The sequence below is a fragment of the Solanum stenotomum genome, chromosome 9 (assembly GCF_019186545.1).
Source record: "Solanum stenotomum isolate F172 chromosome 9, ASM1918654v1, whole genome shotgun sequence".
NCBI classification, from domain to species: domain Eukaryota; kingdom Viridiplantae; phylum Streptophyta; class Magnoliopsida; order Solanales; family Solanaceae; genus Solanum; species Solanum stenotomum.
The window spans coordinates 25,924,805-25,940,782 of record NC_064290.1 but is presented as its reverse complement, the minus strand read 5'-3'; the positions used below and the strand labels follow the sequence as shown (position 1 = coordinate 25,940,782).

Sequence of the window (15,978 nt, the reverse complement as noted above, 5' to 3'; positions counted from 1 at the left end):
TGATAAATGAAATATAGAAAAGGTTTCTAGGTTACTTTAACATTTTAACGTTGCCATTTACTTTTAGACTGTTTTAACATAATAATAGGTATATCTTAGGATCTATTATACGTTGTACGAGTACAAACGTTTATGTGAGGATCTTATCATGAGTTGTATATTTATTGTATTTGAACACTTATGTATTTGAGCATAGAGTTGAGACTTCTAGGTTATTAATATCGTAAGAATAAATTTGCTTTAGTGTTATAACGAATAGTACATCTAAATGTTGTCTTCATATTATAACGCAAGTTGTTTGACAATTTTATTCATTTTCCTTAATATGTATATGGTATCTTTAACATGATAGGTGTGCGTATGTTTATTATTTTTATCATCACTTGTTCAATAAATATAAACAATAAAGAAGAATTTGATTAAACATGATAAAGGATATATTTGTTGTACGGATATATTTCTGGTGAGTCCACGAAAGAGTCTTGGTACTTTTGGCTTAGGATACAAGCCTAGAGTCGAGGACAAAATGAAGGCCAAGAAGCAGAAGAGAGATGTATGGTCACTTACTAAGCCTATACCACTCATATACAAATCTTTCCTCAAAGCCCATACAACAAAATCTTCTGAGTCACCACTCCCAGAGCCAATGCTGGAGGTTCATGAAGAATTGATAAACTATTTTCAAGATTTATTTGTCGAGGCTAATATGATTGAACTCGGAGATGGCACTAGCGACAGAGATGTGCAATTCATTGGTCCTGATATCCAACTAAACAATTGGGAGGCCACTCCTCTCCCTATTAAGAATGAGTCTTAGTAGTCTGTCTTGTTTTTCTTTTTGTCATCCGATTTATTCAAGGGTTGTAATTCGGATTTTGTCTCGTCATTTTATTTCAAACTCTCTATTTTCCTTTTTAATAGGATGTAATTGTGTTTTTATTTCAATCTAATATATTTATTTTGTTTTCTTCTATACAGTTTTTTCTATGCCGATTCTAGTGATATGACATGCATGCAAAAATTTTCACCGGATCTTAAAATTCAATCTAATCTTCGACCTAATCCTGAAATAATAAGTCAAGAAATCGAATATGATGAAGACGACGTATTTGAAGAAGTAAGCAAGGATTTCAAATCTTTTAAGAATAAATCAAACCCAAATATGAGTGAAACTGAGACGATAAATTTAGGGGATCATGAAAATATTAAAGAGACTAAGATAAGCGTACATGCTCGAAATCAAAAGGAGGATATAATCCAGGCTCTGTTTGATTACAAGGATGTTTTTGTGTCATCTTATGATGACATGCCTGGATTAAGCACTGACATGGTGGTTCACAAGTTGCCGATTGATCCTAAGTTCCCTCCATTAAAGCAAAAGTTGAGAAAACTTAAAACTGACATGAGTGTAATAATTAAAGAGGAAATCACAAAACAACTTGAGGACAAAGTCATTCAAGTCGCTCAATATCCTTCTTGGTTAGCCAACATCGTACTTGTCCCTAAGAAAGACGGCAAAGTTCGAATGTGTTGATTATCGTGATTTGAACAAAGCAAGTCCAAAAGATGATTTTCCTTTGCCCAACATTCATATTTTGTTGGATAATTGTGCTAAATATGAGATTGCATCTTTTGTGGATTGCTATGCGGGTTACCATCAGATTATTATGGATGATGAAGATGTAGAAAAAACGTCTTTTATCACTCCATGGGGTACATATTGTTATCGGGTTATGCCTTTTGGGTTAAAAAATATGGGTGCAACTTATATGAGGGCAATGACAACCATGTTTTATGATATGATGCATAAAGAAATCGAAGTTTATGTGGATGATGTGATCATTAAATCAAAAATGCAGTCAAATCATGTGCAAGACTAAAGAAGATTTTTCGAAAGGCTTCAAAAGTATAATCTCAAGTTTAATCCTGCAAAATATGTATTTGGAGTACCGTCAATAAAACTTTTGGGGTTTATAGTCAGTCGACGAGGTATTGAGTTAGATCCTTAAAAAATAAAAGTCATTCAGGAACTGCCACCTCCGAAGAATAAAACTGAAGTTATGAGCCTTCTAGGAAGGTTAAACTACATCAGCAGATTCATTGTTTAGCTCACAACAACTTGCGAGCCCATTTTTAAGTTGTTAAAGAAGAATGCCACAGTCGAATGGACCGAAGAATGTCGAGAGGCTTTTGAAAGAATTAAGAATTACTTATCAAATCCCCCATATGTTGGTTCCTCCCGAGCCGGGTAGACCATTGATATTATATATGTCAGTACTGGATAATTCTTTTGGATGTGTATTGGGTCAGCATGATGGCACTGGGAAGAAAGAGCAGGCCATTTATTACCTCAGCAAGAAATTTACCATTTATGAATCGAAGTATACCCTTCTCGAAAGAACGCGTTGTGCCCTAACTTGGGTAGCACAGAAGTTGAAGCACTATCTTTCATCTTATACTACTTATCTCATTTTTCGTATGGATCCGTTAAAATACATTTTTCAAAAGCCCATGCCCACGGGCAGGCTTGCGAAATGGCAAATATTACTCACAGAGTTTGACATTATCTATGCGACGCGGACCGCAATGAAGGCTCAAGCCTTGGCAGATCATTTGGCAGAGAACCCTATTGATTATGAATATGAACCACTTCAGACCTACTTTCCAGACGAAGAGGTATCATGTATCGATGAAGTTATTCATGATAAGGATCAAGGATGGAAGTTGTTCTTTGACGGTGTTGGTAACAAGAAGGGAGTTGGGATAGGAGCAGTTCTTATGTCTGAATCAGGGGAATATTTCCCTATAATAGCCCATATTAGATTTTATTGTACCAATAATATGTCAGAGTATGAGGCTTGCATCTTGGGTTTGAGGTTAGCTGCTGACATGGGCATCCAAGAGTTGCTAGTGCTAGGAGACTCAGACTTACTGGTCCATCAAATCCAAGGAGAATGGGAGACTCGTGACCCAAAGCTCATACCATATCAATATTGTTTACAAGATCTTTGTCGACAGTTTGTGTCAATAAAGTTTAAACACATTCCTAGAGCTCATAATGAGATTGTTGATGCATTGGAAACTTTATCTTCGATGCTTCAACATCCTGGCGAAGCTCATATCGACCCTTTGTACATACAGATTCGTGATCAGCATGCTTATTGCAACTTGGTGGAGGAAGAATTTGACGGTAAACCTTGGTTCCATGATATTAAAACATATCTTCAATCCGGAGAATGTCCTACTAATGTCACTAGCAATCAAAAAAGGACTATTTGGTGACTAGCCAGCGGTTTTTTCTTAACCGGAGGTATATTGTACAAGAAAACACTTGATTTGGGTCTTCTAAGATGTGTAAATGCTAAAGAGGCTTCAACAATCATAATTGAAGTACACTCAGGAGTTTGTGGACCTCACATGAATGGATATGTTCTGGCAAAGAAAATACTTCGAGCAGGTTATTATTGGCTCACCATGGAGCGGGATTCCATACGGTTTGTTCGTAAATGTCATGAATGTCAAATACACGGTGATTTGATACATTCACCTCCCTCCGAGTTGCATGTGATGTCTGCTCCATGGCCTTTCCTGGCATGGGGAATGGATGTGATTGGACCAATAGAACCAAAAGCATCGAATGGTCATAGGTTCATCCTGGTGGCCATTGATTACTTTACAAAGTGGGTGGAAGCAGTAACTTTCAAGTCAGTGACCAAGAAGGTCGTGGTGGATTTCATTCATTTCAACATCATCTGTCGATTTGGTATTCCAAAGGCAATTGTTACCGATAATGCTGCAAATCTCAACAGTCACTTAATGCAAGAGGTATGCTGTCAATTTAAGATTGAACATCGAAATTTGACTCGTTATCGCCCAAAAGCAAATGGGGCTGTAGAAGCTGCCAACAAAAATATTAAAAAGATACTTCGTAAAATGGTGCAAAGTTCTCAACAATGGCATGAAAAGTTGCCTTTTGCTTTGTTGGGTTATCGCACTACAGTTCGTACGTCAGTGGGTGCCACCCCCTATTCGCTGGTATATGGGACTGAGGCAGTTATACCTGCAGAGGTTGAGATTTCATCCCTGCGGATTGTTGTAGAGGCTGGAATTGATAATGATGAGTGGGTCAGAACACGCTTGGAGCAATTAAGTTTGATTGATGAGAAGCGAATGACATCAGTATGCCATGGACAATTGTACCAGAAAAGAATGGCACGAGCATACAACAAAAAGGTGCGTCCCAGACGTTTCGAAGAGGGTCAATTAGTGTTGGGATGTATTCTGCCACACCAGGCTGAAGTCAAAGGCAAATTTTCTCCAAATTGGAAAGGACCATTCATTATAAAGAAGGTATTATCCAATGGTGCTCTTTACTTAGCAGATATAGAAGACAAAATGACAAAAATGGTCATCAATGTTGATGCTGTGAATAGATATTATATATGATGTGATTTTTCGGTATTAGAAACCCTTATGTTTGAACTTGACATTTCAATGGTTGATGTAATGGAAATTCTTGGTTTTATGTCTAAGTATTAATTCATATGTTGTCACCCTTGTTGAAAGTTAATTTACTTCCTTGGTTCTTCTGCTTCCTTGGCGTTTCCATAAAAAGTTTATAAAAAATAAAAAACAAAAAAAATCAATCATCATGAACTACGTTTGACCTGATTCTTGTTTCGATAAGATACGTAGGCAACCCTGGCATGGGGTTCGGTCTAACCAAATAAAAAATCCAAAATTCCATATTTTTAAAAAGAAAAAAAAACTGGGGCAAAAGTCATTTTTTTATTTTTTATTTTCTTTTGTATCCCAAAGCTAAAGTCAATCCCATCATTTAAAATCGTATTTGAGCCTTCATCTTGTCATTTCTTTCTAACCTAGTATAACATTTGTGTTTCAATCAAAGAAATGCCTTTGGATCAACCTTTGAAATGTCAAGAGTAAATATGTTAAGGGTACAAATGATGGAACCATGAGAGAGTCTTATTGGTGAAAACCCTAACTGGGCATCATAAGGCGAATGTGAGTTAAGAGAAACAAAAATGAGAGAGTCTTATTGGTGAAAACCCTAACTCGGCATCATAAGGTGAAAGTGAGCTGTGAAAAAAAAAAGAAAAAAAGAATGAAGAAAAGAGAGAGTCTTATTGGTGAAAACCCTAACTGGGCATCATAAGGCGAATGTGAGTTGAGAGAAATAAAAATGAGAGAGTTTTACTGGTGAAAACCCTAACGGGCACCATGAGGCGAATGTGAGATTGAAGGATTCAAAGTGAAAGAGTTTTAGTGGCAAAAACCCTCGTGGACATCATAAGGCGAATAAGAGTTTGAAATTAGTTGTAACTTCAAAAAATAGTTGGAACTCCACATCAAGATTAGATGATCAATAATGGTTGATGAATAGATTGGATGGACAAATTGGGTAATCAATTCAAATTGCATGTCAAGATCAGTAGAGTCGGTTACCAGACTCAGATAAGTTTTTCTTTCTTTCTCTTTCTGAAAGAGAGTCTTCATCGAATCATTTTCTACTATTCTCGTGTAGTATATATTTTTCTTCCACTTTTCATCGCTTTGTTTCATATGTCCTTGAGTCGAGTTTATGTCAAGAAAGCAAGAAAGGATTTCAAGACTTGTTATCAACTCTAAATTTGTACAAGGCAAAGCATCACGCCAATGAGTTATCATCTGTCGGCAAGTTTTGGATTCAGAAGAAGTCCATGATTTGATAAGGGGTAAACAATGAGTGTCGTGACATAAAGGCAGATATTGGATTGAAGTCCCTCAAAATGAGCAAATGTGGGTGAAAATACAATCAATCAATAACGAGTGAAAGAGTTTTAGTGGCAAAAACCCTCGTGGACATCATAAGGTGAATAAGAGTTTGAAATTAGTTATGACTTCGTCAAATAGTTGGAACTCCACATCAAGATTAGATGATCAATAATGGTTAATGAATAGATTGGATGGACAAATTGGGTAATCAATTCAAATTGCATGTCATGATCAGTAGAGTCGGCTACCACACTCAGATAAGTTTTTCTTTCTTTCTCTTTCTAAAAGAGAGTCTTCATCGAATCATTTTCTGTTATTCTCGTGTAGTATATATTTTTCTTCCACTTTTCATCGCTTTGTTTCATATGTCCTTGAGTCGAGTTTATGTCAAGAAAGTAAGAAAGGATTTCAAGACTTGTTACCAACTCTAAATTTGTACAAGACAAAGCATCAAGCCAATGAGTTATCATCTGTCGGCAAGTTTTGGATTCAGAAGAAGTCCATGATTTGATGAAGGGTAAACAATGAGTGTCGTGACATAAAGGCAAATATTGGATTTAAGTCCCTCAAAATGAGCAAATATGGGTGAAAATACAATCAATCAATAACGAGCACTGGGCGTTTGGGAAAAAGTAAAGTACGATAAGTACTTGAGCAATCCTCGTCAAAAGGCAGAACCACAAACCAACCACCACGGTTTTAAACTCACAAATTTTCTTTGTTGAAGAAGGGGTACAAGTTATTTCGAGATCAAAGATCCAAAAACCTAGATGTTCAATTTAGTCTACGAAGAGCTAAATGGCAACATTGCACAAGAATTATAGTCTATATTGGGTAAGTGTTTGTTTATCTTATTAGTCTATGGAACATAGTGTAGCAAGGACCCTCCTGAACAATGGGACGTAGTGTAGCAAGGACCCTCCTAAATAATGGGATTTAGTGTAGCAAGGACCCTCTTGAACAATGGGACGTAGTCTAGCAAGGACCCTCCTGAACAATGGGACGTAGTATAGCAAGGACCCTCCTAAATAATGGGACGTAGTATAGCAAGTACCCTCCTGAACAATGGGACGTAGTATAGCGAGGACCCTCCTGAACAATGGGGCGTAGTATAGCAAGGACCCTCCTGAATAATGGGACGTAGTATAGCAAGGACCCTCCTGAATAATGGGACGTAGTATAGAGAAGACCCTCATGAACAATGGGACGTAGTATAGCGAGGACCCTCCTGAACAATAGGACGTAGTATAGCAAGGACCCTCCTGAATAATAGGACGTAGTATAGCGAGGACCCTCCTGAACAATGGGAGGTAGTATAGTGAGGACCCTCCTGAATAATGGGGCGTAGTATAGCAAGGACCCTCCTGAATAATGGGACGTACTATAGCAAGGACCCTCCTGGATAATGGGACGTAGTGTAGCAAGGACCCTTCTGAATAATGGGACATAGTGTAGCAAGGACCCTCATGAATAATGGGACGTAGTGTAGCAAGGACCCTCCTGAACAATGGGACATAGTATAGGAAGGACCCTCCTGAATAATAAGACGTAGTATATAGGAAGGACCCTCCTGAACAATGGGACGTAGTATAGCGAGGACTCTCCTGAACAATGGGACGTAGTATAGCAATGACCCTCATGAATAATGGGATGTAGTGTAGCAAGGACCCTCCTGAACAATGGGACGTAGTATAGCAAGGACCCCCCTGAATAATAGGACGTAGTATAGCAAGGAGCCTCCTGAACAATGGGACGTAGTATAGCAAGGACCCTTCTGAATAATGGGACGTAGTATAGCAAGGACCCTTCTGAATAATGGGACGTAGTATAGCAAGGACCCTCCTGGATAATAGGACTAGACTAACATAATTTTATTTAACCGGCTCATCATGAAGAATGGAGTTGGTGTAAACACGCATAAGCCCTCTAAAGAGTACATCGCGACAAAGCTCGAATCGTTCAAAGTCTCGATTCAAAGCTAAACACCATCTTTTATTTCTCTCACAAAATTTTCTTATATTAAACTGGGGCAAAATTTTGTGTTATTATTTTTGTTTGTTTTAATTTCAGGAATCTAGTGATAGAATGGGGTCAATCCACATTTCCAGCTTAGGATCTTGGATGGAAAAGAGTGTAATTTTCAAGCTCAATTTCGATTGAAGAAGCAGGAGCTCATTAAAAAAAAAACAGTCAATAACCAAGTACGAGTAAAAGGAACCTACCTAGAGAAAGACGTTTACCTTTGAACTCATTTGAGATGAAAATCAATAACCCAGGAAGCACGAAGACTCAAGTCAAGGTTCTAGAGAAGCTGCATAGATAAGGGTCGTGTACTTGTATTTCCTTTAAATTTTTTGTCTTTTATATTCATGTAACAATAGGACTCGCGAACTGGAGCCTCGAGGGGACCTCACTTGACTTCTAACTCATCATTTCATCTCCTTGAATTACACGTGACCTGATTCTCTTATAACCCCGGAAATGTAGGATGTCCAAAACTAGGACTCGGTCGCATATTTTTCTTTTTGAATAAGAGTCCGATCAAAACTTGTCACATTGTAAAATTCTTTGTGTTTCCAGTCAAAGAGGAGCAAACTGTAGACACGTATTTTTTACTGAACTTAAAATTTTACACCATTTTTAGAGCTGAAATATTTTTATAAATATAAATTAAATATTTTGACTTTTCTCTTATTTTATTAAGTTTATTTTAAGAGATTTGAAAACAACAAAAATAGAATCACTTTTTAAGGTAAGTTTTATTTTTCAATTACTTAAAAAGAAATGAAAGATTACAAAAATCTATATTATTTTAAAATTAAGTTTTTATAATTAAGCTTGTATTATTTAATTTAATTTTTTTTTATAGATGTTTGACTTTTTCTTAGATTTTATTAATTTTAAATAATTAGTTGGTATGTTATTATAGTTTACTATTAATATTTATTCTTTTAAAAGTAGAATAAAACTAAAACTAAAAAGAATAAAAAATAACCTAAATAATCTAACTAACCTACCCCCCCCCCCCCACACACTCCCACTCCCTCACGTTCTCCTCAACTAAACAAACCACTATCCACTCCTATACCCACTAAACTATTACTACAATCTGCAAAAAACCTATCCTATATATATATCAAACGCAACGTACATAAGGGGGGAAATAATCAGCAACCAAAAGAAAAAACACATACACAGAGAGACGCACAAAACCAACGAAAAGGGGAAAAAAATAAATTTCAGCAATAGACTTTCACCTACACGCGCACACAACATACGTATTTGTCCTCTTATTATACATTTTATTTTACTCACAAACAAAGGTTGAGTTCAAGGTTTGCTTTCGTGGTTTCGAGTTCGTGGTTCCCTATTAGAATTGTTTTTCTTTCGTGAGTTGATTTTCGCAAGAGGTACTATTTAACATTTAGTTTATAATTTGATTTTCATGATTATATAGTACTTAATTTCGGTGTCCTGAATTTATTCAAATGTCATCTGTCTTTAGCTTTGCCGTTATAATATTGAAATACATGTAAATATTTGTAGTGTTGCATTTGGATTAAAATATGATATAACGTATAATTGCTTTTTGCTCACCAAGGAATCAATATTTTTCTTTATTCGCTCTATTTTGTCAAGCCGAAACCTAACTCATGGATTGTTGTTAATTAATTTGATCAATTCACAAAGTTTTGAGTTATTCGTTGATAGCATAATTTAACAACGGACTAAGTAAATCATTGTTTGTTAGCCAAAAAATACATTTTTTATGCAATTTAATCTTATCATTTAAAGTGTTTTAGAATCTTGGTATTATATAGGTCATAGATCTAATGCTAGTTTAAATTTAGCATAAATACTAATGATATTTTTTTTTACTTTTATTTTTCTCTAAAAAGCAATTTTATGGGTTCATTAATTAGGATATTAGATTTGAGTTTACTAACTTACGGAAATAAAAAGTGTTATTTTAAGATATTTTCTTTTGTTATAAAGATATATCAACACGTATTATTAATAATTAATTAAAGCGTGACCTTAATTTGTTAATTATTTTTCTATCATTCATTAAAAATTATTATTTATAATTAGAATAGTAAAAAACATATCTCGAATAACAATGCTCTATTTTGTTAAACGACTGAAAATATTATTATGTTAATAAGATGAGATTTAATTAATTGAATGTAATATTTTATGGGGGGGGGGGGGGGGGGGTTAAGGGAAATATAGAAAAGGTTTTTAGGTTACTTTAACATTTTAACGTTGCCATTTACTTTTAGACTGTTTTAACATAATAATAGGTATATCTTAGGATCTATTATACGTTGTACGAGTACAAACGTTTATGTGAGGATCTTATCATGAGTTGTATACTTATTGTATTTGAACACTTATGTATTTGAGCATAGAGTTGAGGCTTCTAGGTTATTAATATCGTAAGAATAAATTTGCTTTAGTGTTATAACGAATAGTACATCTAAATGTTGTCTTCATATTATAAAGCAAGTTGTTTGTCAATTTTATTCATTTTCCTTAATATGTATATGGTATCTTTAACATGATAGGCGTGCGTTTGTTTATTATTTTTATCATCACTTGTTTAATAAATATAAACAATAAAGAAGAATTGGATTAAACATGATAAAGGATATATTTGTTGTAAAACTTTAAATTGATTTATTTATTTTTGTTAAAGATCGTATAGCTTTGTTAATTTTTTTTAGTCAAGCTTTAAGATGTGTCGAACTACAAACGAGTCAAGACACATAGTAAAGTGGATTCCAATAAAAAATGTGATTCCACGTCTTTATGGAAATATTTAAAGATGAGCATAACAACAACAACAACAACAACAATGGTAGTAATAATAATAATAATAATAATAATAATAATAAGTCTCGATTAAGAATGTGGCTACACATCTTTTTTTGAAACGCTTAGAAGAAATTCAAGGATGCAGTTATGCACCTTGGACAAATTATTTTAATCGTCAAATTTATTAAATTAAAATTAAAATTTGTAAACTGAGAATATTAGGTGGTGCACTCGAGAGGGGAAGAAACTGAGAATATTAGGTGGTGCACTCGAGAGGGGAAGACGACGACAACAACAACAACGGTAGTAATAATAATAATAGTAATAATAAGTCTCAATTAAGAATGTGGCTACACATCTTTTTTTGAAACGCTTAGAAGAAATTCAAGGATGCAGTTATGCACCTTGGACAAATTATTTTAATCGTCAAATTTATTAAATTAAAATTAAAATTTGTAAACTGAGAATATTAGGTGGTGCACTCGAGAGGGGAAGACAGTTATGTCTCTAACTGTCAAGATCGGGAATGCAGTTATGCATCCAATTTAAGACTAATAAAAAATCAACAATTAAAAAATAATTAAACCAAGGCATATAGATACAAATTATCCAAAAATATATCAAGATAAGTACAAGTCAATAAAAGCAACCGTGCTAGAACCACGGGACTTGAAGGATGCCTAATACCTTTCCCTCGGTCAACATAATTCCTTACCCGAATTTCTGGTTCGCAGACCAAAACCAAAGAGTCATTTCCTATTGATTAGGGATTCAGAAAGGTGACTTGGAACACCACAACTCAATTTCAAGTGGTGACTCTGAAACAAAAATAAAATCTCTTAATCCATAACGTCACTTAAATTGGAAAAACCCTTCCAGCCTTGCGCAAAAAGGTGTGTGACATTAGCTACAACATTTAAGTTAGACTAAATGGTATATACACTCTAGTTTTTGGATAGCAGGGGTAACAATAGCCAAAAGTATGACCGAGGGTATCTACATATCATTTACGATAGTTCGGGGGTATATTTGTCCTTTGTCGCAACTTAAATTGTTTTTGACTCTCAAAAAATGAAAAGTGTCACATAATTAAATTGGGACAGAGGGAATAATTGATTTATATTTGAAAATTTATGTTGACCGATCAAAATTTAAAATCAATTTTGCCTTATGTTTCAAATTTTAAAAATAATTTCTAGTTTGTTTTTAAGTTCATTTGTAAGTAACGGTGTATTCAAATATTAATATTATTTGCATATTATAAAGGAAAAGTTACATAGATATTTTCTATTAAGAAAGTATTCATAATTGATTGCAATAACATTTTTTTTCATTGGACACTTGCAATAGATTTATAATACAATTTTAATATATTTTATAGATAACAATGTATTAAACATATGATACAAATTTTGTTCGTGGATATACAATTATCACACACTTTAATATACTTGGAGGTCGTTTGGTAAAATGTATTAGTAAAAATAATGTTTGCATTAGTTTTGTGTATTAGTAATGCCTTGTTTGATACTTTTTTTTAATGATATATATGTATAACTAATGCAAGCATTAGTTACACACATTGTGTATTGAGGAGTACTACTAATACCATGAATTTCTAGGTATTAGTAATGCAAAAGGTTTAATACATGCATTAGCATAAATAAAGACCTAATTACCCCTCAAATGCACCTTTACATCTTTTCCACCATAACTGTGGAAGATACTTTTGTAAATAAATATTTTTATACATACATATTTTTTTTAATACACCAAATCAAACAATGCATAAAAAATATTCTATGTATAATTAATGCAAGCATAACTCATACAAGCATTAAAAATACACTTTAGAATCAATTATACGTTATGTTTGAAAATTTGATGATGTTTTAACTGTAAATTTAATTTTTAAATTTTACAAAATACATATGGGTTAAATCTATTAACTTATTTGTTTAGTTTTAAATTTTATAAAAGAAAAAACTGAATAAAAATACAAATTTCGTAAAATATAATTAGTGAGTATTTGTAATTTTGGGTATAAAAAAATTAAATCATAAATCTAATAATTTTTTCATAATCGAGCTATGTGCGGATAAATTTACTACGACAAAGACTTTTCACATGTCAATTTATAAGGAATAATTATTCATAATTCACACTTTTAATTTTCTATACTTAAGGGTCATTTGGTAGAGTGTAAAAATAATACATGTATTAGTTTTGTGTATTAACAATACCTTGTTTGCTACATTTTTTATGCTACATATAACTTGCACTAGTTATACACTCTATTGTGTATTAATGTGTGGATTACTAATAAATATCATGAATTTCTAGATATTATTATTGCAAGAGAATATAATGCATGTATTAGCATGATTAAAGAATCAATTACTCCTCAAAACCCATTTTACGTTTTTTGCACCATATTTGTGAACATCTTTGTAAATAAATATTTTTATGTAATACATTGCTATTTTTAATACACCAATTAAACAATACATAAAAATAATACATGTATAATTAATGCAAGCTTAATTAATAAAAGCATTACTAATATCTTAGTGTAAAAAATTAACAAAGTCAAGTCTGCAGTGTCGAGACAATCTATATATAAAAAATCATTACCATCATCATTATCACCGGTAGCTTATCCAATTTATATCTTAGTGTTAAAAAAGAGGTTTTAATTAGCGTTGATGTATATAAACTTTACTATGCCTCCTGGATTTGTAAGTAAGCAATTATTAGTCATATTAGGCAGGATTGACAATTTACAACACAAGTTAAATATTATTGAAAAAAAATAACAGCTAAAACAAAATGAAAGATCAAATTTCCACATTACCCAGACGGACATTTAGCTGCTAAAATTCTCAGCTCAAAACCTTCTCTTGACTTTCTGACAAGATTACCTATCATAACATGACCATCTCAACAAGTTTAGGGGTCTAGAGCCAAGATTCATAGAGAGGTCGTATATTTCATTTAGTTATCATATATAAATTGACTAACTATAACATACAGTAAAACCTCACTAAATTAATATAAGTGGGACCATAAAATATTATTATTTTATAGAAATATTATTTAATTGATAAATTAATATTTATTAGTTTAAAGAGTGTTTTGAGATACAATGAAGGTTAATTTTGATTACATCAAAATCATTATATTTTATTAATTTATGTATCATATTTATTTAATTTAAATAAAAAATAAATTTATTATATTTAAAGCACAGTGAATACATTAAAATCATTGGATCTTACTAAATTATGTATCATATTTATTTAATGTGTATAAATAATAAATTCATCAAGTACAATGTATATGTATGAATCATTGTAAAAATAAATTCACGAATTCAATGATTCATTGTAAAAATAAATTTATTATACATAGTGTTCATTGTTTCTTAATAATCAAATATTATTCATTGTATCTTTACTAGAAATATTCGATGTACGACAATGAGAGAATAAACTATATAATCAACATAACAAAAATTGAAACCATATCAATAAATGACTTCTCATTTAAAAGGTGTCATAAAATTACCAATGATATCAAATAGGTAAAGTATTATGTGAATACAAAAGAGATAATTCCACATGCACTCAAAAAGATTCATAGTTGTGGCAACACCGAAATTTTTGGATGCAATAAAAGAGCTTAGAGATGATTTTCAACTAGATTTGAATTTTATCAAAAAATAATACAATCATATTTTACTAAATTATCTTACATATATTTGTCTTTCAAAATATTCTTCATTTATAGTATTAATGGGACCATATATTTATATAGAGGTCTTTTGAAAATATATTATCTTATTATCTTATATAAATGAGTGATTATTTCCATTGGCCCAAGTCGGGACCTGAGAAAAATATTATCTTAGAGAGATTATTAATTTCAGAGTATTAATTTAGTAGGTTTTACAGTACTTAATGTAATCCTATAAGTGGAGTCTCGAGAAGGTAGGATGTGTGCAAACCTTATGAAGTAAGGATGTTAAAAAATGAGTTTTAAATGAAAAAATATAATATAATATAAAGTTTTGGAATAATAAACGTGGCTCAGAATATTTAAAAGTTTATATAATGTTATTGAAATAGTCGCGTTGATATAATGATATTAAAATAGTATTGATGACCATTTAGTAGACTTTAATTTAACGAGAGAATAAAAATAGAAAGGGGAATAAAAAAGGTAAATGTAAAAATAGTAACGTGTGTTCATGGTAATTATCATGATATAAATAAGTCAGCATATTAATAGGTAGTCACATAAAAAAATGTTACAATTAAATAAACACCGATCCATTGGGAACCTAAATGATTGCTTTAGTGGCCTAATGGTTGAGACGACCCTACCAACCAAACGGCTAGGTTCTTCATTCTTTGAAGCTTGAATTTTTAAATTTGTCTTCATGCACACAATATAGCTTCAAGAAAATATTAGCTGGAGGAATGTATATTCAGTAAAACCTCACAATATTAATAAAGGTGGGACCATGAAATATTATTATTTTATAGAGATATTATTTAATCAATAAATTAATATTTATTAATTTAAAAAGTGTTTTGACACCACAAATTTCATTTGGGGATGAAATCTCAGAGAATTTAAATGAATCCACTTGTGAAAACGTCATTGATGAACTTGGGATCATGATTAATGATCTCGGTTAGCACAATAAAATGGACGTTAATAGCATGTTGGACGGGTGAAAAATATACATGTTCATAGGTCCAGAGCTTAGAAGAAATTGTGGGTACCATTGAAACAAATAATGTTGATGATAAAGAAGAAGATGATACAATACCTTTTGAACAAGTTACGGTCAGGAAACATGTAACGACTGGGTTTCGTCGTTATAGAAAAGCCAATGGGGAAAAAATTTGGGTCGGAAAACTTTTTCGTAGTAACTTGGAATTTCCTAACCTAGTCCAAATTTGGACAAAATCGGAGTCCTTGAGATGTAGTGAAATATGGTAGCAACCGGATTATCTAATTATGATTTTTATTACATGAGTAGTTAGTAAGTCGTTAAGGAATCCGTACGACTTTACGGAATTGAATTCGGGAGAGTATAACTCCTGGAATTGATATTAGCGTGAACGGTATTTTCTGAGCGTCGTTGGTAAAAGGTGTGTTGTTAAATGGGGGCCTTGGAATTATTAAAATAGCTCACTGTTTCGTGCAAGCCGCTTTAGCAGTGGCTTTGGTCGCTCTGGCGGGGCCGTTGTAGCGGGGTAAGGACCGATGTGGCGGGCCAGACGCAACTTAAGGTCCTAAATAAACCCCAAAATGATTTTATTCTGCACATTTCGATTTCTAGAGATAAGGAATGAACTCCAGGTGACTCTTGAT

The 15,978-nt window shown here is 32.8% G+C and overlaps 2 protein-coding genes across 4 annotated transcripts in view; one reads left to right on the top strand and one right to left on the bottom strand.

Annotated features, from left to right (window-relative positions):
• Positions 1–15,978, bottom strand: part of LOC125876728 (uncharacterized) — an 854,340-nt gene that overhangs the window by 245,887 nt on the left and 592,475 nt on the right. The window lies entirely within an intron of this gene.
• Positions 2,152–4,446, top strand: LOC125877404 (uncharacterized). Its single transcript, XM_049558705.1, has 2 exons — positions 2,152–3,190; positions 3,311–4,446. The coding sequence occupies exons 1-2, from the start codon at positions 2,152–2,154 to the stop codon at positions 4,444–4,446; spliced, it is 2,175 nt and encodes a 724-aa protein (XP_049414662.1).

Coding starts and splice junctions, on each gene's coding strand:
- LOC125877404 (XM_049558705.1), top strand. CDS start 2,152: ATGCCACAGTCGAATGGACCGAAGAATGTCGAGAGGCTTTTGAAAGAA. Junction 3,191..3,310: donor GGTGGAGGAAGAATTTGACG/GTAAACCTTGGT, acceptor TCTTAACCGGAG/GTATATTGTACAAGAAAACA.